Source organism: Delphinapterus leucas, chromosome 16, assembly GCF_059928025.1.
Source record: "Delphinapterus leucas isolate spDelLeu-1000000601 "Yukka" chromosome 16, BTC_Dleu_Yukka2, whole genome shotgun sequence".
Taxonomy (NCBI): domain Eukaryota; kingdom Metazoa; phylum Chordata; class Mammalia; order Artiodactyla; family Monodontidae; genus Delphinapterus; species Delphinapterus leucas.
The window spans coordinates 82,209,031-82,230,759 of record NC_143144.1 but is presented as its reverse complement, the minus strand read 5'-3'; the positions used below and the strand labels follow the sequence as shown (position 1 = coordinate 82,230,759).

At 44.4% G+C, this 21,729-nt stretch overlaps 1 protein-coding gene across 1 annotated transcript in view; it reads right to left on the bottom strand.

Moving 5' to 3' along the window:
• DOCK1 (dedicator of cytokinesis 1) overlaps positions 1 to 21,729 on the bottom strand; it is a 527,459-nt gene that overhangs the window by 102,841 nt on the left and 402,889 nt on the right. Inside the window, exons 30-31 of the mRNA XM_089898353.1 lie at positions 13,476 to 13,554; positions 5,723 to 5,823 (exon numbers count right to left, since the gene is read on the bottom strand). Coding sequence (XP_089754479.1) covers positions 5,723 to 5,823; positions 13,476 to 13,554 — 180 coding nt within the window. The remainder of the gene's footprint in view (positions 1 to 5,722; positions 5,824 to 13,475; positions 13,555 to 21,729) is intronic.

Genomic DNA, 21,729 nt, shown 5'->3' with positions numbered 1-21,729 from the left:
TAGCTGTGAGGCAATAAATTTCTGTTGTTTCACTTAGTCTGTGTTGTTACATTATGGCAGATGACTCTAAGAAATTAATACAGTGGCCCATTAAGTTGCTATCCCAGCCCAGTGAAGGGCTGAGATGCACAATTTAAAAACTGTTATCTTAAGGAAAGAGAACAGAATAAGAAGGCCCAACACCAAGACTTGAGGAGCTCTTGCACTTAATGGGTGGAGGGAGGAGTCTGAGCCTGACAAGGGAGCAGTGGAGAGGCCAAAACGCTAGGAGGGAAACCTATAGAGGGGTTCTGGGAGCCCAGGACAGAGCTGGCCCGCAGCCAGCATCGGGAGTGGGTGTGGGTGTGCAGTGAGAGAGGCACGGAGGGAGCTGGAGGGAGATGATGGGTGGGGTGAGACATTGTTATTTTTATGGGAAAGACTGGTAAGTTCTGGGGAGGTGGGAGGAGACGGGACCCCAAATGTGACGGATGGGAATAAGCCTTACTAGACACAGGGGGTCTGATGTGTCCTCCGCTGCATAAAGTTTTATCACGTTCAATAAAATTCAGCGTCACTGGGCGGGGGGATGAGGGGGTGGTGGTGGTGGTGGGATGAACTGGGAGATTGGGATTGACATATATACACTAATATGTATAAAATAGATAACTCAGGAGAACCTGCTGTATAAAAAAATAAAATTAAAAAGGTTTTTTTAAGAAAGAAAATAAATATGTGCACACAAAAAAATTCAGCATCACTAAAAGAAGATGTGGTATATATTTACAATGGAATATTACTCAGCCATAAAAAAGGAATGAAATAATGCCATTTGCAGCAACATGGATGGACCTAGAGATTGTCATACTGAATGAAGTAAGTCAGACAGAGAAAGACAAACACCATATAGTTTCACTTGTATGTGGAATCTAAAGTATAATACAAATGAATTTATTTATAATACAGAAAGAGACTCAGAAAACAAACTTACGGCTACCAAAGGGGAAAGGGATTGGAGGAGGAATAAATTAGGAGTATGGGATTAACAGATGCACAGTACTTTACATAAAAGAAGTAAGCAATAATGATTTACTGTACAGCACAGGGAGCTATATTCACTATCTTGTAACAACCTATAATGGAAAATAATCTGAAAAAATATATAACTGAATCACTTTGCTGTACACCAGAAACTAACACAATGTTATAAATCAACTATACTTCAGCTAAAAAAAAAAAGAATACAGCATCGCTAATGCATGTGGGACACTTAGTTAACTCTTCGAAAAGGACCTTAGCACAGGTTACAGCTTGTTGAGTCCATCTCCTTGGGTCCCCTTCTATTTCTTAGTACATAGTGAATTTATCTGGAATAATTTGAGTCTCTTGGGAAAAAAATTAGCACAAACACAAATAATTTCCTTTTATAATTTGGAACGTTCAACTCCAGCTTCAGATTAGGTCACGCTGCAAAGCAAGGCTTGTCACTGTGTACTTCTTTCCTTTTGGTTTCCCTAAAAAGTAATGTGTACAGTATGAATTAACACACTGATGTTTCAGAACCCAGTGTTTGGAAACATTGTGATATTTTGGTCCAGTAGTGAAACCTGTCCTCTTAGAAGAGGCAGTGAGCTGAGGATAGACTTCTATGGGAAAAACGAAACGAACCAGAAAAGGATGGGAAACATCCCGGGACCAACCGGGGAGAGGGTACCATGAAGAACCCACATTAATCACCTAGGTTCAAATCCACTGACCTGGGCTTGGCCATCACGCTTTACCCTCTCGGGCTGGAATTTTTAAATGGGCATTTTATGCTTAGAGCTGCTGGAGGCCCATTCATGAACCCCTTTCCTCTTCAAGAAGGCAGTCTGGTCCTGAACACAGAAGACCAGTTGCAGTCACATCGCCCCATTGCCCCAACGCTAGGACACACGATGTCTTACAAACTAAAATGGTCAAGCTGGCTGCTAATCCAAAGCCAACTCTTTCACATTTGACTCATACTTCCGGAGCCCCCATAACGTACAAGGCGTGGGGGATGGAGGATGGGACATTCATGAAGGTCAGGGTTAGCATTCTGTCGCCTTCTCTGTCTTTGTTAGGAGTCACTAGCGCCAAGGATGTCTGAAGGTGAGTCAGTTAAATGTTCTTTGAGTCAGTTAAATGGACTTTGATTCCTAGAGGTTATTTGTTTTGTGGATCATTGCCAAATCTTGTATTCAGTTTGGGTTTGGCTTCCTCAGTGCTCTGCACACTATATGGCCCATTCTTTGATGTCGCTCCCGTGTGCTTTGGGGAATGCCTTTGGAACAAATATCCTCGTTATCTCCCCAACCTAGGTCACCAGGAGGACGGGAAGCTTAACAAGAGGGAACGAACAGGCAGATCTTCTGATACTGGGATTTTCTGTTGTTCTGAGCCACAGCGCCATGGACCAGGCAGGCAGGAGGAGGTGCAGGCCGCGACAGAGAGGAAGGGCCGTGCCGGGGGCGCGAGGGGGCTCATGCCGAAGCCCTGCGTTGGATTCACAAACCCTACAGCAGTAGACGAGCCGACGTGGACAGCCAGAGGCTACTAAACAGGGGGGCATCACTCCACTTTCAGACCCCACGGCCTTTCCCTCTATAAGAAAATAACCCCCTGAATTACGCTCCACTGTGCCGGAAATCAGCAGCCCGCCATTTGCTCAGACGCCTGGGGTTAGTCCCCGTGTCACCTGGTCCCTCGCACCTTTACCCCAAGTTCCGATCACTCCAGGCCCGGCCACTCACTTATGCTTCAGCAGCGCAGAGCATTTCTGCTTACAGAGTGGGCCCTGCCCCTTAGGACGCGATGACCCCTTTTGGGAATGGCTGTTTGCTGACAAGGGGGTCAGTCAATCAGTCTGGTGAACGTCTCAGCCACCTTCGCCACCCAGGCCGAGTCCTACATGCCCACCTCCGGGCTGCCAAGGCACCTGGGGAGCACTTACGTTCTACTCCAATCATATAATTTTGCACAGCTACCTGCCCCCTAGACCGTGAACTTTGTATCTCTGGGTGCCAAGCACCAGGACTCTAGTGCCATGAGTACATGGCACAATGTGAAACAAATTAAAACATTTCTAAGGCACTAGAAAATTTAAGCATTTGGGTAGGACCATCTCCTAATATTTCTCATGCAGGTTTTGCTATTTAGAAATTAAAATTGCACATGGATGATAAAGTGTTTAAGGTGTAGCAAGAGGCAGGGTGAATACAACAAACAGGTGAACCCACGTTTTATCTTAGCCACGCGGCCTCATAGGCCAGGATTAACACAGATGCTGGAAATTCCTTCTCCTCCGCGGCCTGTCATGGCCACACACTGAACCTGTGCCCCTGGGAGAGGGCCCCTCGGGCTGCACAGGAGCTGAGACGCTCCTGCAAAGACAATTTCTGAAATGTTTGGGGCTTTTTCCCTCGGGGGATCCATGAGACAATTTCAAAGGGAAAATCTGGAGTCTCTCCTTGCCACGGCTGTGACAGAGAGAATTCTAAAAGCCCGATTCAGAGGCCCTCTGGGAGGGGTGACACCAGCTGGCTGTGTTTAATTTTCCTTGGCTTTGAAGCTTCAGAAGGCACAGCACGATGTGGGAAGCAAACGTTTTCTCTGGTGGACAAGGCCCTGTGTGGTGAATGCATGTATTGGTGTCGCTCTAGCTTAGATTTTAACGCTCTCACACCAACAAGGAAAGGGCCCAGGGAGAGAGACGGGCCCCGCCCTGACCGGAGAATGCTCAAATCAAATGGTTTTATTCTCCAAACTGTGAAGGAGACGTCAGCTCTTTTCAGGCAGATTTCCGGTTTAAACTCAATTCTTCTCCACAGGCATCTCTAAGGGTAGGATGCGCTACAAGCTTGGCAAGGAATGGGCACCGGTGTCGGCTGGAGCTGGGTCTGGACCCCGGCCTCACCCCACGTGAGCACTGCACACAGGTGGGCAGGACAGGATAACCAGGGCTCTGGAGGGCTGTGGTGGGGAGAGGCTAGGGCCGAGTCCTGTGTGTGCTGGTTACTAGGGTTTCCATTATAAACAGCTTTCGCCATGACAGCCTTTCATCAAGGACAACAAGCTGGGAGCCACCCCTAACTTCCTGGGAGCACTGAGGGAATGTACATTTCACAAAGTGGTAGCATCCCTGTTGAGCCAATCCCCAGAAGGTGCTGCCTAGAAGAGTCTGTCTCCTGAGCCAAGATGAGGGATAAACTCTGCTGGCTCGGAGGAGGGGGCATCTTCCCTGCCATCGCCGCTGGGCACCCACTGGGCCCACACCACCCGGGGTGCATTTCCCTTTCTGAAGAAGGAACACTTGTCTCTATCAACGGCCAACAGACCGGTCATTCAACTGCGGAGGCTTGAAGGAAAGACGGCCCGATGTTTTGTTTTGGTTTTGTTTTCTTTTCGGCTGCTACACGTGGCATGAGGGATCTTAGTTCCTCGACCAGGGATCAAACCTGGGAAGCAGGGAGTCTTAACCACTGGGAAGGGAAGCCAGGGAAGTCCCAAGATGACCCGATGAAAGCTGACTTTTAGATGGCTCAGGGAAGGATTTAAGGTTCTAAAAGCAGCCCAGCTAAACGTCTCGGGCTCTGAACTGCCCGAGTTAGAACGACTCTGTGAGACACGGGACCCTGGTTCACAACCTGCTTCACTTCCTTGTCTGGAAAATAAAGATGATAAGAGAACCTATGGAATAGTTTTGGGTTTTGTTCGAATGATTCTACGTGGAAAATGCATAAAACGTTCTTAGGAAGTCACTGGCAGTCACGCGTGCTCTGTAAATATTGGCTGAACTACTTCTTACTCCCCAGGGAGAGCGTGCTTTCCATTTGGTCTGCAAGGGAGACACACTCTCCTGGGATACTAGGAGGGCTGAGCGGCTGTCCCCTTCTGAGAGGCCCTGGAATCTCTAACCTCAGTGATGGTACCAGGCTGGCAATGTCCTGGAACCGTCAACACGGCTCAGAGGGATTACGAAGTGATGAACAGGGACAGATGACTTAGCAACGTGATGTACCGATGGAAGGGGCCCCCAGAGAACTGAGACGCTGGTGAAATTGAGGCAGAGAGAGAGGTGGCAAGGCCCTCAGAGTGCCCAAGGGTTGCAAAGAAACCCACGTAAGGGTTCTTTTCCTGACCCTGGACCAGGAGCTGTTCGGGATGCAGTGCTGAAGGAGCCAGGCAGGGATCCTGGCTTCCCCGGGGCTTCTCAGACGTTTTCAGGATAATCCAAGGGCTAGTTAAGCAATTTCAGATCTCCCGCCTGGAAGAGGACCGGGGTCATCTCTTGCGAAGAAGGAGCCCCAGATGACTCATCACTCCGCGATGAGCTGTCCCACAATCCCAAGACGCCAACAGCTTCCGTCAGAAGCTTCCTTGTTTGAAGCAGCGTTGGGAGAGTTAAGCAACACAGCAAACCATACGTGGTGTGACATGAGCACGGTGCACAGCAAAAGCAATTATCTCCCGAAACTACCATTCTGTTCGGTGCTAATAGTCCTGAATGACACTGACCTGCAACCCACCAGAATGAAGCTGCAGTTTTAGATCTGCATTCATGGGTTACAAAAGGCAATACTCAGTTCATGGTGTGAAACCACCCTCTCGTTACACCATGATTACATCTCAATTGGTACCCAGTTGGCTTAGAAGACGCAAGAAGACTGTGCTAATAGAACTGCAGGCTCCTGCCCGTGCGTTTGGGGCTACGTGGACTTACTTGTTAAGGATTTTCCCTCTCTTTGCACTTGAAAAATTCTCCAGCTGCAAGGACTCTTGAGTGAGGAAAGCGACAGCCAGGTGAAAATAGTTGTTCCACAGCTGAAACCAAAAAGGGGAGATGCTAAGGTGCCGAACCGATTAATACAGGATCTCAGAAACGCTCCGAGACGTTTAGAATAGCATTTGCCCAGCACACACTTCTGAAAGGTTTGAAAGCCGCACTCTCTACACACACACTGCTAATCGGCCACCCACGGTGTGGTTCAGGGCTGAGCATGGGCTCTGACGGTGCATGCAGTCAGGTCCCAGCTCAGCCACTCACTTAGGCGGCACGCTAACCTCCCTGTGCCTCGGTTTCCTCAGGTAAAGTGGGAATTTCAACAGTACCTACCTGATAGGACTGCTAAAGGACGGAGGGAGTAAAGACATGCAGTGCCCATCCAGTGGTGCCAGGAGCACGGTAAGCACGTAATAAATGTTAGCTGTTATTAATACTGTATTATGGAGCCCGTTACCTCATAGTATACAGCAAGTCCCCTACATATGAAGGAGTTCCGAGAGCGCGTTCGTAAGTCCAGCTTGGTCGTAAGTCCAACAAAGTCAGCCTAGGTACCCAACTAACACAATCAGCTATATACCACTGCTTTTACGCTTGCTTCCGGACGTCCTGGGCTTGAAAATAAAGACACGGTACTACTGTACTCTATACAGTACCGTAAAGTACACAAAAGCACAACCACTTGTAGAGGATGCACGCAAGGGACAATGTACGCCAGACGCGTGAACTAATGTACGTGATTGGACATGCGAACGCACATTTGCATTTTTGAAAGTTCACAACTTGAAGGTTCGTAGGTAGGGGACTTACTGTGTAGATTTCTATAATTTATCATTTTTATGAGACTAAAAATATATACACACTAGAAAATTGAGGAAAACGTAAAAAGATCCAACATTTCATATGTCAAGGACTTACAGACTGTACGTGGCTTAAATGACAATTTACTATAAAATGATTTTGTCCTCGTAAAGCTCTTCACTGGAAGCTCTGTGTATCTGGACACAGTATCCCATAAAAGTGTTCTTCAACAAGAAGTGTTATGATGGGTAGATTCCTAAAGTCATGAAACTAAGACCCCCTGATTAGGTCAATGTTTAAGACCAGGTGAAGAAAATTTAAATGAAGGACGAATTCTTGGACCATGAATGGGGGCTTTTCGCTTGAACTCAATAAATGACACGGGCATACCCCTCACTGCCCAGGGGAGAAACCTGGGATTTACTCTGGGCTTTGTCCTTCACAGCATCCCACCATTTCAATCAGCAAGTCCTTCTGCTTCCCCTTATAAATCCCTCCCAAGCCCACCCACTTTGTCTCAGTGCTGGGGTATCACCCACCCCAGGTCGGCATAATCCCTCACAGACCAGAACAGCCTGCTTCCTGTTTCCTGTCCTCACCTTGTCCCACAGGGCAGCCAGAGGGAACTGACACTAATCTGAGGGGGCCACACCCCAGCTCAAACCTCTTCAGGAACTTCCCACACGTTTCTGGTCAGAACAGAGTTTGAAGGGGAGTCCCGCTGCCTGGTTCCCTCTGCTTCTGCCTTGCAGCAGCCTTTCCACCCATACTCTGCACCCTTGTCTTCCCATCAGATCCTCGAGCTGATGCTCTCCCCACCCCTGGGCCTTTGCAGATGCCGGGTCCACCCCCCTCTCCTCCCTCACTGGGTCTTAGCATACCAGGACCAGGTGTGTTCGCCCTCTCGAGCCCTCGAGCACCTTGGTCTGTCCCTACAGTCCTGCCCTAATCGTCCTCCCTTTACACTCCACGATACACAGGGTGGGGGCAGGATTCCCGGTCCAGGGCAGAGCCTGGCTCAAAGTAAGTGATCCATCAGGAATAATCAATATTTGAGGGATGAACCCATGGGGATTTCTCAAATGCAAATGAAAACTCTATGGACACTTCCTCCAGATTGCTTCCATCCGCATCCTCTCTCAGAGGGCGGCACCTGAGGGTGGGGGAGCACAGGTGAGAGATAAGCGGGGAGACCCTCCTCCCCCCAGGAACTGCAGCAAGGGGCTCAGAGACAGGCCATCACAGATACTCCTCAGCAGACCATTCTTGTAGCACAGGATATTTCAGGGGAACTTTCACCTGCTCTCAGTGGGAAAGAGCTGGACAGAGTTTCCATCACATGTCCAAGCTCCAAGGTGCCTTCAATGATCTTAGGAAGAAATTTGTGGGTATTGGTTTTCTTATTTACAAAACAGGGATAATATTCATTGCATCAAATGGGATGGCTACACAGAGTTACATAAAAACAAGGTGTTAACAGTAATGACTCTATTTTCAGCGACCAGAGAAATAAGAGGAAACTTTCCAGCATGGATGTAGCTAAGAGTGCAGTGGGCTTCATTTATCCGGTGCTCCTCAGGAACTGGCATTTCTTCAGGAACAGAGCAGCTCATTTCCAGGTAAGGGCTGGTCTTCCCATTTCAGATGAGGTTCAGAGACTTGCTCCAAACCACAAAAAACAAACACGTGAAGCAGAACAAGGGTCTCCAGCGGGCCATCCTGGACCTCACAGGTCACACTCTTTCCTGCCCACAAAGGCACTTTCTCTTTTAGGCCTTTTTATAATAAAAGGGGTGACTCAAATCAATAAAGTACAAGTTGCTTCCTTTGTTTTTGGAACTAACACCTCCCTGCTATCGCCACCCACCTCCCAGCAGTGCCCTCCTCTCACAGCACTGGCAGGGGTCCCCGGCCACGTTTGGGTGAGGGGCACCACTAGAGCAGGACCCAGAATGTATTTTAATGTATACCTGCTGCCCATAAAAACAACATCGACAAAAATATGAATGTGTCTTTTTAAATGCCAGTTTCACTAACTCTATATTCCTTCTCTTCACTCACACAGCGGCCAGGACGACAGCTGAGCCACAAGTCTCCTGAAAACCCTGCCCCGGGAGATATTTAGGGGAACTGCGTAGTCCAATGCCCTGAAGAAGGAGGTTCCCTCGTGGCCCACGTGCCTGGCGACTCAGTTTCCACCTGTAGAGCAAGACTGGGACCCTCAGGAGATTTTTACATCCTTAGGAAAGAGGAGGCTGCCTATTGTGCACCTCAAAAATGCCCTGGCCATTGTCAGAGCCTGAACAGGACAAGGGGGCCCCCCAGGAGTTGGGAGCATCTGGCATGGGGGGCAGGGGTCATGACTTCCGTGATGCTCCTCCCAAGGGTGCAGCCTGGGTCTAAGCACTGGGGAACGTGAGGCAACCCAAGTGCAGGGCCGTCTGCAAACCCAGACCTGGGCTCTGCAAGAGTGCCGAGGACAGAACAGCCAGGAAGGAGTGAGCAACTGTTGTAGCCTGAAGGAGACGAAAGACACACAGAAAATGAACGCATTGGGGGAGGGAGGGATGAACAGGAGGAGGATGAGGATTTTTAGGGCAATGGAACTGGATGCAAGTCATTCTCCATTTGTCCAAACCCACAGGGTGGACAGAACGTCTACAGTGTACCGTAATGTAAAGTAAGGACTCAGTGATTACGATGCGTGAGTGTAGGTCCATCAGTTGTAACAATGTACCATATGGTGGGGGATGTTGATAGTGGGGTAGCTTCGTGTGCAGGAGGCAGGGGTCTACGGGAAATCTCTTCACCTCCCTCTCAATTTTGCTGTGAACTTGAAACTGCCATTAACAAAGTCTTTAAAAAATCACATAAAAATACAAACATTAAAAAAAAAAACCCTGTAAGCTACGCGTGATTTCAGATGTGACAACTAACGGCATTTGTGATGCTGACCTCTGAAGGACAGGATTGGGACGACTGAACTTGAATGTGGTCTGAGGACTGGTTAGGGGTGATGAGAATGTAAGTTTCCTGCATTTGGTATTCTTACTCTAGTTAGGCAGGGGACGGTCTCTGTTTGTATGAAATATATACTACAGATCTGGGGAGGTGATAGGGTGTCAGGCTGGCAGCTCACTAGGATAAGGTTAAGAAAAAAAAGTTCTTCGTACCATACTTGCTGGAAATGAGAAGCAGACTGAGGAGGGACAGAGGGAAGCAGTAGCAGCCCACAGGGATGACTAGTTAAAGGAGAAGGAAGTGTCAGGAGAGAGAACTGTGCAGGGAATGTTAGAACACAAAAATGCACCTTGTGGGAGCGGCCACTGCCTGGACCACACGCTGAAGGCGGCCTCGGCCACATGGCACCCAAGCCTCCCCCTGGGGGTGGGAGGGTGGGAGCCCCCCAAAGTGGAACAATCAAATGCACTTCACACTTGCCAAGGGACAAAGGCCAAAAGGGCTCATTGCAGCCAAGGTGTTGGGCCTGAAGGGAGCATCCAGAGGACCGTATGCATGAAACAATGCGCAAGCTCAGCGATAACCAGTAAGCCCACGCCCACTGCAGTCACACCGGAAACACACAGCCATCTCACGTGACAGGCACGGCCTACACGGATAAAACAAGAAAACCTAATGAAGGACACAGAAAAAGGCCTAAATATTCCTGTGTGGGATGGGAGAAAATAAATACTGCCACGTATTCCCCAAAATGCTGTTACATTTCCCCTACAATTACTTATGAATTCAACCGAATCCTAGTTAAAATGTAGACAGCATTTTTAAGAAGTTTAACAAGGTGATTTTGAATTTCACACAGAGGAGGAAATGCGCAAAAAGAGTCAAGATAATTTTGCAATAACACACTAACGGGGAAGTCCTGGTTATACTAGCTGGGTATAAAACCCATAGGTAATAACACAGAAAACAGAAATGTACCCACATGCATTTGTAATTATGAGTTTCCTCAGTGGCAGTTCAAATCACTGGGAAAGAAGAAACTATTTATAATGTGAAATAAAATTCATATGTTATTTAAACATAAAAATTCTTCTCTGCCCTTTGGACTCCTTTCTCCCCTCACTGTGCATTGTGTACCTGCATTAGGCACTGACCAAACCTCGCCCATCGGCAGAAAATAGCTGCTCAACCATAAAGAGAAACATTCTCCTCGCATCAACAAGACAACTCCTTAAAAGATAACATCCTTTCTTGACCTTGTAAGGGGTCACATGACCCAACTTGATGACTTAGATCTGGATTATGTAAACTGTCAATAATATGTCATTTGATGTACCACCCTCTGTCTCAAAAAAACTTATATGTGCCTTGATTTCTAACTGGCAGAACAGTTCTCAGAGCTTTCTGAGATGTTCTTCCTGGGTTATAATCCTCAAATTCAGCTTGAATTAAATTTTCCAATTCTTCCTTAGACTGACTAATTTTTTGTCGACAATAAAATAATGTGGGAAAAAGTAAAGTTAAACTCTGGCCCCTAACGCTAACTATAGAAAATGCAGATGCATATAAACAACAAGGACCAACTGTATAGCACAGAGAACTATATTCAATGTCTTGTAATAACCTATAATGGAAAAGAACCTGAAAAAGAATACAGATGTATATATTTTATGTATATATATATGTATCTGAATCACTTTGCTGTACACTTAAAGCAAACACAACTGTAAATCAACTATACATCAATTTTTCAAAAATCATTAAAAAAAGAAATCACAGATGGATTAATCATTGGAAAGTTAAAAAAAAGCAGAACTATAAAGGTATTATCAGAGACTATCTACATAAAGAATAGTTAAATTTATAATCAAAGACGGATTTGCCAAGCAAAACATAAAACCCAAAAGCCATAAAAGAACTGACACATTTAACTACAGAAAAACCAAATATTTCTATACGATAAACCTAAACCCATGACTAGGCTATAGCAAGAATTCCAACTTGCAAAAAAGTATGACAAATAGCCCAAGAGGACAGTGAGCAGAGGAAATGATCAGACAGTTCATACTAGAAATCCTCACAGCCAATTAGTACTCTCAACCCAACTAGCAATCAGAGAAATGCCAATAAAAATAAGAGTCAACAATTTTAAAGAAATTGGTATGGGAGAAGACTCTAGACAATGACTGCTCTCAGAGAAGGCTGGTGAGATTGCAAATTGCTAGAGCATTTTAGGTCGGTAGTTTATTAGTGTCCATGAAGCTTAAAATATCTTACCAGTCAAGCCTGGCAATTATGCTTCCAGGAACCTGTTCTATAGCAATGCAGCACTGAGATGCGTGTGCCACACTGTTCATGGCAGCACTGCTTGGAAATGGGAGAAACTGAAAATAGCCTGCAGGTTATCAGTGCAGGAATGCCTGCACCAATGTTGGTAACATTTATGTTGTGGAACATGATAGAAGTGAAAACCACGACTGGCACGACCCAATTCACGTTCAAAACCAAAAGAAAGCAGGTCTAGGTCCAGATACAGCTGACTCTTGAACAACTCGAGTTTGAACTACTCGGGTCCACTCACAGGTGGATATTTTCCAGTAGTAACTACTACAGTACTGCATAGTGGTTGGCCGAATTATACTCAGATTAATCACCTTCCACCCCGCCCTCCCACATTGCTTAAGGGTCAACTGTAAATGCTTAAAGAAGCCTCAAGGAGAACACACAACAATTATTTAAAAAGTTACCCGGCAGAGGGAGAAAAGAGTGAAAGGGTGGTAAGGGGCCTTTCATATTTTATTCGATGTGTGGATTTACACTGCATAAATATTTTACGTGCATGTATCTGTGTATCAGGACGTGTGAAAACAAACATTAAGCAGAGAAAATAATAAAACATTTAAAATTGTGAAAAATAGTAAGTAACATTTCCAAATACACAGTACCTGATGTACCACTATGTACTTAAATGACGATAAAACATTTTTAATTTAAAAAAATGATGCAAGAAATAGGGCCTAGGCACTTAAGAACTTAATCTAATAAACCGAGTAGCACATTAGCTCTAAATTTTCTGAAGACCATGCAAAAGGGAAGGTAGATGGTTGTCTGATTTTTGTTCTCTGGTAACTCAGTTTTGAGCCAGATCACCCTCTGGGTATACATAAATTCTTCAGGTTCCTTCTCAGTGAAAAATCCCACCCAGGAAACTAACCTGTTTGCATTTGGACGCTTTTATTTGCAAACTTTAGTAAATGAAACTACATAATGGCAAAATCATGATTAGCAGAAATATATCCGAAGTTCAGTGGAAATGAGAGTCACAAATAGTAGATGCATAGTAAGAAATCATGCCAGGGAAAAACCAATCCTTTTTACACACACACACACACGCACGCACTCCACAAGCACTGGAGAAGTAGGGCCAACGTGGAAGGATCAGCTGACCACAGCCCAGGGGTGTTGCAGGGCTGGGACCTTTTGCCTGGTAAAGGCCAATTGGGGCAGCACAAAGCCGGAAGAGAATATATCAGGGGAAAACCTACAGCTACAAGCAAGCTGGGCTCAGTGATGCAGACCCACTTCTCCTCCTGGGCTGACCCTCATCACATTAGGATGGTCTGAGACTATCTTGGCAGCCTCACCAATTGAGATTTGGTGGCCTTCCTGCTCAGAGAGTCCCTACTTGTCACTCTGATTCAAGACTTTCACTCTGAAACAGCTCCATCTCCTTCCTCGCTAAACTGAGCAAATAGCCCAAAGGCATCATTTTCAATCCTCGGGTTCCAGTATCACACACTGTAAATTCCATTTCCACACCTTAAATGGGAAAACTTAAGTTCAAGGATTAGAAATATAAGATATGGGCTCAGACCAGCAATTTGTTTTAACATGATTTCTTAACAGTGGTCATGTCTACCTCTCCTCTTACCTGCAGCTCAAAGTTGGCTTGATCCAGAAATTTTTTGTTCAGCATATCTGCATACTGATTAATCGCTCGCAGAAAGACTCTGAAAGATTAAGAGAAAATTACATAATTACACACTTCTGCTCTGGCATCTTTGGAGGTTTGGCATTTCAACTAGCTACAATCCAAGACTGTCTGGCACGGGAACTCTCTAAGTCCTGTGAAAAGCTGTGAGGTTTTGCCAGTGAAAAGCCCAGAGAATTATATGCAGATGTTCTCCAAATTAATCAAGGAAACATGCAGAATAAAAGAAACAGACCAAAATAACAGAGTGTGGAAGTAACATATGAAAAATATCACTAAAAACCCTAATTTTTTTAAAAAGAAAAGGTGCAAATTAAATATTTTTCTCAAGTCACAATGTATCAGTGTTACCAAATTGGTCTTTGCTTAGCTGGCTTTTTAAAGTGAAGCATTTGAAAGCACTATTACACACTGTCAGGCTTGGAATGGTTTGGCATGTCGACTGGAAAAAAATGCACAACCTAAAAGGTGAGAATTATGTTTTATTTGGCGGACAAAACTGAGGACTTAAGCCTAGGACACAGCATCTCAGATCACTCTGAGGGACGGCTCCAAAGAGGTGAGGGTGGGGCCAGGATCCACAGGAGTTTTTGCAACAAAGACCAGGTAGTTAGAACTTCAAAAGATTACTAAGAAATGGACAAATTCTTGGAAAAGTACAACTGTCCAAAACGGAACCAGGAAGAATCAGAAAATATAAACAGACCAATCACAAGTAATGAAATTGAAATTGATTAAAAATCTTCCAACAAATAAAAGTCGAGGATCAGTTGGCTTCACAGGCGAATTCTATCAAACATTTAGAGAAGAGCTAACACTCATCCTTCTAAAACTCTTCCAAAAAATTGCAGAGGGAGGAACACTCCCAAACTCATTCTATGAGGCCACCAACACCCTGATACCAAAAGTAGACAAAGATATCACAAAAAAAGAAAAGTACAGACAATTATCACTGATGAATATAGACGTAAAAATCCTCAACAAAATTCTAGCAAACAAAATCCAATAACACATTAAAAGGATCATACACCATGATCAAGTGGGATTTATCCCAGGGATGCAAGGATTCTTCAATATACGCAAATCAACCAATGTGATACACCATATTAACAAATTAAAGAATAAAACCATATGATCATCTCAATAGATGCAGAAAAAGCTTCTGACAAAATTCAACACCCATTTATAATTAAAAAAACTCTCCAGAAAGTGGGCATAGAGGGAACCTATCTCAACATAATAAAGGCCATATATGATAAACCCACAGCAAACATCCTTCTCAGTGGTGAAAAAGTGAAAGCATTTCTTCTAAGATCAGGAACAAGACAAGAGCGTCCACTCTTGCCACTATTATTCAACATAGTTTTGGAAGCCCTAGCCACAGCAATCAGAGAAGAAAAAGAAATAAAAGGAATACAAATTGGAAAAGAAGTAGCAAAACTGTCACTGTTTGCAGATGACGTGATTCTATAACATAGAAAATCCTAAAGATGCCACCAGAGAACTACTAGAGCTAATCAAGGAATTTGGTAAAGTTGCAGGATACAAAACTAATGCACAGAAATCTCTTTCATTTCTATACACTAACAATGAAAGATCAGAAAGAGAAATTAAGGAAACAACCCCATTTACCATTGCAACAAAACGAATACCTAGGAATAAACCTACCTAAGGAGGCAAAAGACCTGTACTCTGAATACTATATAACACTGACGAAAGAACTCAAAGATAACATAAATAGATGGAGAGATATACCATGTTCTTGGATTGGAAGAATCAATATTGTGAAAATGACTACACTACACAAAGCAATCTACAGATTTAATGCAATCCCTGCCAAACTACCAATGGCATTTTCCACAGAATTAGAACAAAAAATTTTGCAATTTGTATGGAAACACAAAAGACCCGAACAGACAAAGCAATCTTGAGAAAGGAAAACAGAGCTGGAGGAATCAGGTTCTCCAACTTCAGATTATGCTACAAAGCTAGAATAATCAAGGCAGTACGGTGCTGGCACAAAATCAGAAATATAGATCAATGGTACAGGATAGAAAGCCCAGAGATAAACCCACACACCTATGGTCACCTTATCTTTGACAAAGGAGGCAAGAATATACAATGGAGGAAAGATAGCCTCTTCAATAAGTGGTGCTGGGAAAACTGGACAGAATGAAATTACAACACTCCCTAACACCATACACAAAAATAAAATGGATTAAAGACCTAAATGTAAGACCAGACACTATAAAACTCTGAGAGGAAAACATAGGAAAAACACTCTTTGACATAAATCACAGCAAGATCTTTTTTGAGCCACCTCCCAGAGTAATGAAAATAAAAACAAAAATAAACAAACGGAGATTGACCCTTTGTCAATTGCTTCATTTGCAAATATTTTCTCCCATTCTGAGGGCTGTCCTTTAGTCTTGTTTACATTTTCCTTTGCTGTGCAAAAGCTTTTAAGTTTCACTAGGTCCCATATGTTTATTTTTGTTTTTATTTCCATTTCTCTAGGAGGTGGGTCAAAAAGGACCTTGCTAAAGCAGAAACTAACATACCACTGTAAAGCAATTATACTCCAATAGAGATGTTAAAAAAAAAGTAAACAAATGGGACCTAATGAAACTTAAAAGCTTTTGCACAGAAAAGGAAACCATAAACAAGACTAAAAGACAGCTCTCAGAATGGGAGAAAATATTTGCAAGTGAAGCAACTGACAAAGGATTAATCTCCAAAATACACAAGCAGCTCAATATCAAGAAAACAAACAACCCAATCAAAGAGTGGGTGGAAGACCTAAATAGACATTTCTCCAAAGAAGACAGGTGGCCAAGAGGCACATGAAAAGATGCTCAACATTACTAATTATTAGAGAAATGCAAGTCAAAACTACAATGAGGTATCACCTCACACCAGTCAGAATGGCCAACATCAAAAGATCTACAAACAATAAATACTGGAGAGGGGGGTGGAGAAAAGGGAACCCTCTTGCACTGCTGGTGGGAATGTAAATTGATACAGCCACTATGGAGAACAGTATGAAGTTTCCTTACAAAACTAAAAACAGAACTACCATATGACCCAGCAATCCCACTACTGGGCATGTACCCTGAGAAAACCCTAATTCAAAAAGACACATGTACCCCAGTGTTCATTGCAGCTCTATTTACAATAGCCAGGACACGGAAGCAACCTAAGTGTCCATCGACAGGTGAATGGATAAAGAAGATGTGGTACATATATACAATGGAATATTACTCAGCCATAAAAAGGAATGAAATTGGGTCATTTGTAGAGATGTGGATGGACCTAGAGTCTGTGATACAGAGTGAAGTAAGTCAGAAAGAGAAAAAAAAATATATCGTATACTAACGCATATATGTGGAATCTAGAAAAATGGTACAGATGAACCTATTTGCAGGGCAGGAACAGAGATGCAGATCTAGAGAACAGACATGTGGAGGTGGGGGAAGGGGAGGGTGGGATGAATTGGGAGATTAAGACTGACATATATACACGACCATGTGTAAAATAACTAGCTAGCGGGAACCTGCTGTATAGCGCAGGGAGCTCAGCTCGGTGCTCTGTGATGACCTAGATGGGTGGGATGGGGGTGGGTGGGAGGGAGGTCCAAGAGGGAGGGGATATATGTATACATACAGCTGATTCACTTCCTTGTACAACAGAAACTAACACAACACTGTAAAGCAACTATACTCCAGTTAAAAAAAAAAGAAGAAAGAAAGAAAGAAAAAGAAAATCAGATATCTCAAGTTAAGGAATTTAGTGTTTTTCATATATGGGAAGATATGAGTCTGGGCTCACTGAAATCGTTCCTTTGATGTGCACCTCAGCTCTCTGGGGCCAGTATCCTGTGCTTTCTCGTCCTGAGTTCACTCTGGGCTCACCACAGGGGTGGCTATAATGTGATGGCTTGCTGGCTGCAATATCCTTTGTTTACTGATATGGCAGGGGGCATTTTTTTCTTTTAATCGATAGGTGAAATATCATCAAGCTTGGACGTATGGCTTACTTCAGTATCGTTTGTCCTATACGCCAAATGTTAATTTTAGTCACTGTTTACTTGTTTAAATAAAATGAAAAAGCTTTAGCAGATATGAGAGTAACTTGACAAGAGTTTTAGAAGGAATTTTAATTCACTGATTCATTGATAAGGTACCATGTTAAGAACACAGGACAAAATATCACAGCCTTCCATACCTTGGCTTTCCTTTCCTGTGATGGAATATATTATACAACTCAGGGTTGTCACAAATGACTCCAGAGTACTAAGTGTTTCACAAGGTTGTTTGTTCAGGAGATTTGTTTTATTACTCTGGAGTGTTTACAACAACAGAGCTCAGTCCTGATACTTCTTTTCAAATGACCCTTCTCCCTTTGCACAAAGGCAGGACGCCAGAGGGATTAGCATTAGGTCGCAGATAATAAACTTCATTACACTTCCTCTATTTAAACAGCAGGAAGCGGCCAGAGTGTAAGAGAAATCTAGGTTACTTACTAGGAAGTGGTGCTCTCTGACAACAGGATCTCTTTAGCTATGCATGCCCGGAGAAGCTCCCCAGCCCTGACAGTCCCAGAGCCACTAAAGACCAGTTAGCCTGGGAGGAGGGAGAGAGGGAAGGTCCACCTGGGGCTTTAAGGAGGTCTCCATCACCACCTCCCACCATCACCTCCTGTCCAACACCCGCTATCATGCAGCTTTCTCTGGCATAGCTCAAAGAAAGAGGATTTGCAGACATCATTTCATTAAGAGACCTATCAGGGATCCAGGACCACAACGAGTATGACAAATGACCTGTGCCGGAGTTTGCTGTCTTAGTGGCTGAAGAAAACCGTAGCCGGAGTTATCTGAACTCTTCCCTGAGATGTTAAGACATAAGCAGAAAGGAGGAATTGGTGCTGTAAGTGACTATTAATGGAGGGGCATGGGCGTGCTGGCTTGTCCACTAACCAGGAGCATGGAGTGGGCAGCAGCATATCCATCAGCCATAGGGTGGCCAGATTCTGCCACTATGAGATGCCTAGTTAAACTGGAAAAATAGCTCTTCTGGCTGAATTTCATAATTTATTGAAAAAAAAAGCTGAATACAGGGCACTGAGGGCATCCTGACAAATTAATCCAGCACCAGGACAAAATCACTAGATTCAGGACATGCCTCCTATATACAGGTCACCTGGCAACCCTAATCAGCCCTCCAGTCTTGGGCTGAGGTTGCCCGTGTCATGTTCGGTCCTCAGAAGTACGGAATGCATGGCTCAAGAGAAGATGCTCTACCCGGCCCATGTGACCCTTGGCAATTGTGTTCCGTAGCATCTGGGGATGTGCACTGCGCTGACCCCAGCAACCGGAGGAATGCCCCAAGTGTCGGTGGAGTAAAACAACTTCCTGTCATGGGGCGGAGAGGGGCTGTCAGACAGCACAAAACCACTAGGCTTCCGGCCGGGGACATTTTCTTTTTCCCCTTAACTTTTCCTTCGGCTTCAGGAATTGGCCGTTCACTGGTGCAGCCCAGAGTCCTTGTAAGCTTTAAGGAAGCCACTCTCTTCAGCCCTCTATGACAATAACGACAAGTTCACTTGGACATGCATTATTATTACGGGCTAATTATTGTGCCTCAAGATAGCACCCAAACAGCTGCAAGATGCTACTTCTAATTAAGCTCTGGAACAATTTCGGCTAGTTAAATAAAGATATTGCTCAAAATGACTTAAAAAAAAAAAGATGCCATGCTGAAATAATATGAAGGCTGAGCAAAAACTTTTTAATGAACTGACAACTGAGAAGGGGCAATGCTGAGGGAGAGTCTATAATTTAGAGTCGCTATAAATTTTTTAAAAAGCCAGGACAAAAAACACAAATAACACAAAATACAAGTTGTAGGGGAAAAACTAAAGAGATGATCAAATAAAAACCATCATCAATGGTGCAACAGAGGTGCGCCACTCAGGCTACAGGCATCAAGGGCCACGTCACTTCTGCAGAGCCACCCAGGACACACATACATTCCATCCTACCTTTCACACTTGATGGGATTAAAATCTTAGCAATGTTCCAAGTCCACCTGAACACAAATCAATTAACTAGGCAAAAAGAACCATAAACAGAGGCTAACTTTTAGGTAAGAATATATAATATCTGCTGTAATTCATGAGTTATTTCTAGTAACCATCAAACTGCGGGAAATAAGTAAGAAAATCACATTAGAAACGTGTGCGTAACAACCTGCTTCACGTCAAAGGTTATGGGAAGCATCAGAGCTAAGCCAAGCGACTGGACAGTAGGGTGCCTTACTAGTCTGCTGAAATGGAGGGTTTCAGCCCAGCTCAGCAGAGGGGAAGAGCAAGTCTTTTCTGTCGGGGAGCAATGAGAGGGAGGATGGGGTGCAAGTGGGCTCCGCTCTGCATCCCTGGTGACCCTGTCCACGCTGGGCACCGCTGGAGTTGCACTCAAGGACAGAGAAGCCCTCCAGACTGTTCCCAAATGGTCCTGTTTATTCACCCGCGTGTCTGCAATGCCAAATTGGCATCCGGCACATCACATATGTTCACTATGTATTAGCCACAGGAAAGAATGAATGGATGAATATGGATGGATGGATGGATGGATGATGGATGGATGAACTGGCCCAGGGGATCAAGCCCTGACCCACATCAGAGGGCTCAGGGAGGCTAGAATATTTGGTAGCCCCCAGCTCTCCCTGGAGTCCTTGCATTCCAAGTAGATTTTCCACTGTGGGGTTCAGCTCTTTAGAGGTTCTTGATAACCAAATTTCTCATTAGGCATTTGGCATTTATGGCTGGGTATTGCTCCCCTCCACTTCTGGAGCTAGTTCCTTAATGGAGGGAACCTCGTCTTTTACACATCAGGATCCCCCAAAGCACATCTTACCACTGTGCATATTTAGAAATGTTCTGATCTAAGGGAGCATCAGTTTATAACTGCACTAACAGATGTCTCAGAGCCAGTGGTATGTCCAGGAACTCCTACCACGCAAACAAACACCCACACCCACACCCACAGCCCCCCCCACACACACTCAGAGCCTGCTCTAGACGGGAGGGGGAATCTACCCTCTGGCAATCTGCATTGGTCTTTATTCTCTCCATCCAACATTACTGTACATAAATGTCACGACCCAGTGAATAGAGGTCATGCCTACTGTTCATAATGTTCCCAGCTCCCAAGAACACGAGAACGAGATGCTTGCAGGGAGGGGACAGAGAACACGGTGGGTAGAAGGCAGGAAGCAGTTGGGACAGGTGTTGCTTTGACTCTGCCAGAAAAGAGAGGGAGTGGAAGAGATGTGAACCAAGCAAGTCATGTCTCATTCTGAGCCACGAGAATGAAGTAATTTCTAAAAAATGAAGCTAATGGTGTGAGAACTAAATGCTTTCATGGATGCTGTCCCACACGGTCAAAATGATTAAGAAAAAGGGCAAGCCAATATTTCACAGAGCTCTTTTCAATCATTTTTAATCTATGAAAGGATTTATTAATAATCTAAACATTTTAAAGGTAAAACCGAACACACAAAATAAATAATGTAGAGAGAGCCACAGGCAAATCCCCCAAAGACTCAGAAGCCCTAAGGTCTAGATGTACTGTCTGTAGACATTCAAATTATTCAAGACCAGTGGCTGCACCTTTTCTTGTTAATGGCTCCATGGAAAGAACTTCATCTCACTCTGCTTGGTAACTGACTCCTTCCTGTGTCCAGAGAGTCAGTCATCACCTTTACCCCCTTGTCACAACGTTACCCATTTTAAATAATCTGGGGGCCTGGTGACACAGAGATCACTCATTCCCAAAGCTCATACAATTAAAAACAAACAAAAAAGCCCAGGAAATTCTCCTTGACTTCCTTCTCTTCTACATGGACATTTAACTACAGTGAGCTGCCGCTGGAAACAAAATGCTGTGCTGTAATTCCTGACGGTGTCAAATACGAGTTTAACTGGCTACACACACAGGCTTATCCAATTACAGTTTTAATCTAATTATTTCTATCAACTATTATCTATCTATCTACCTACCTACCTATCTATCCATCCATCCATGTACCTATCCATCCATCTACCCATCTATCCATCCATCCATCTCTCTATCTACCTACCTGTCTATCTATCTATCCATCTACCTAACCATCTATCTATTATCTATCTATCTACC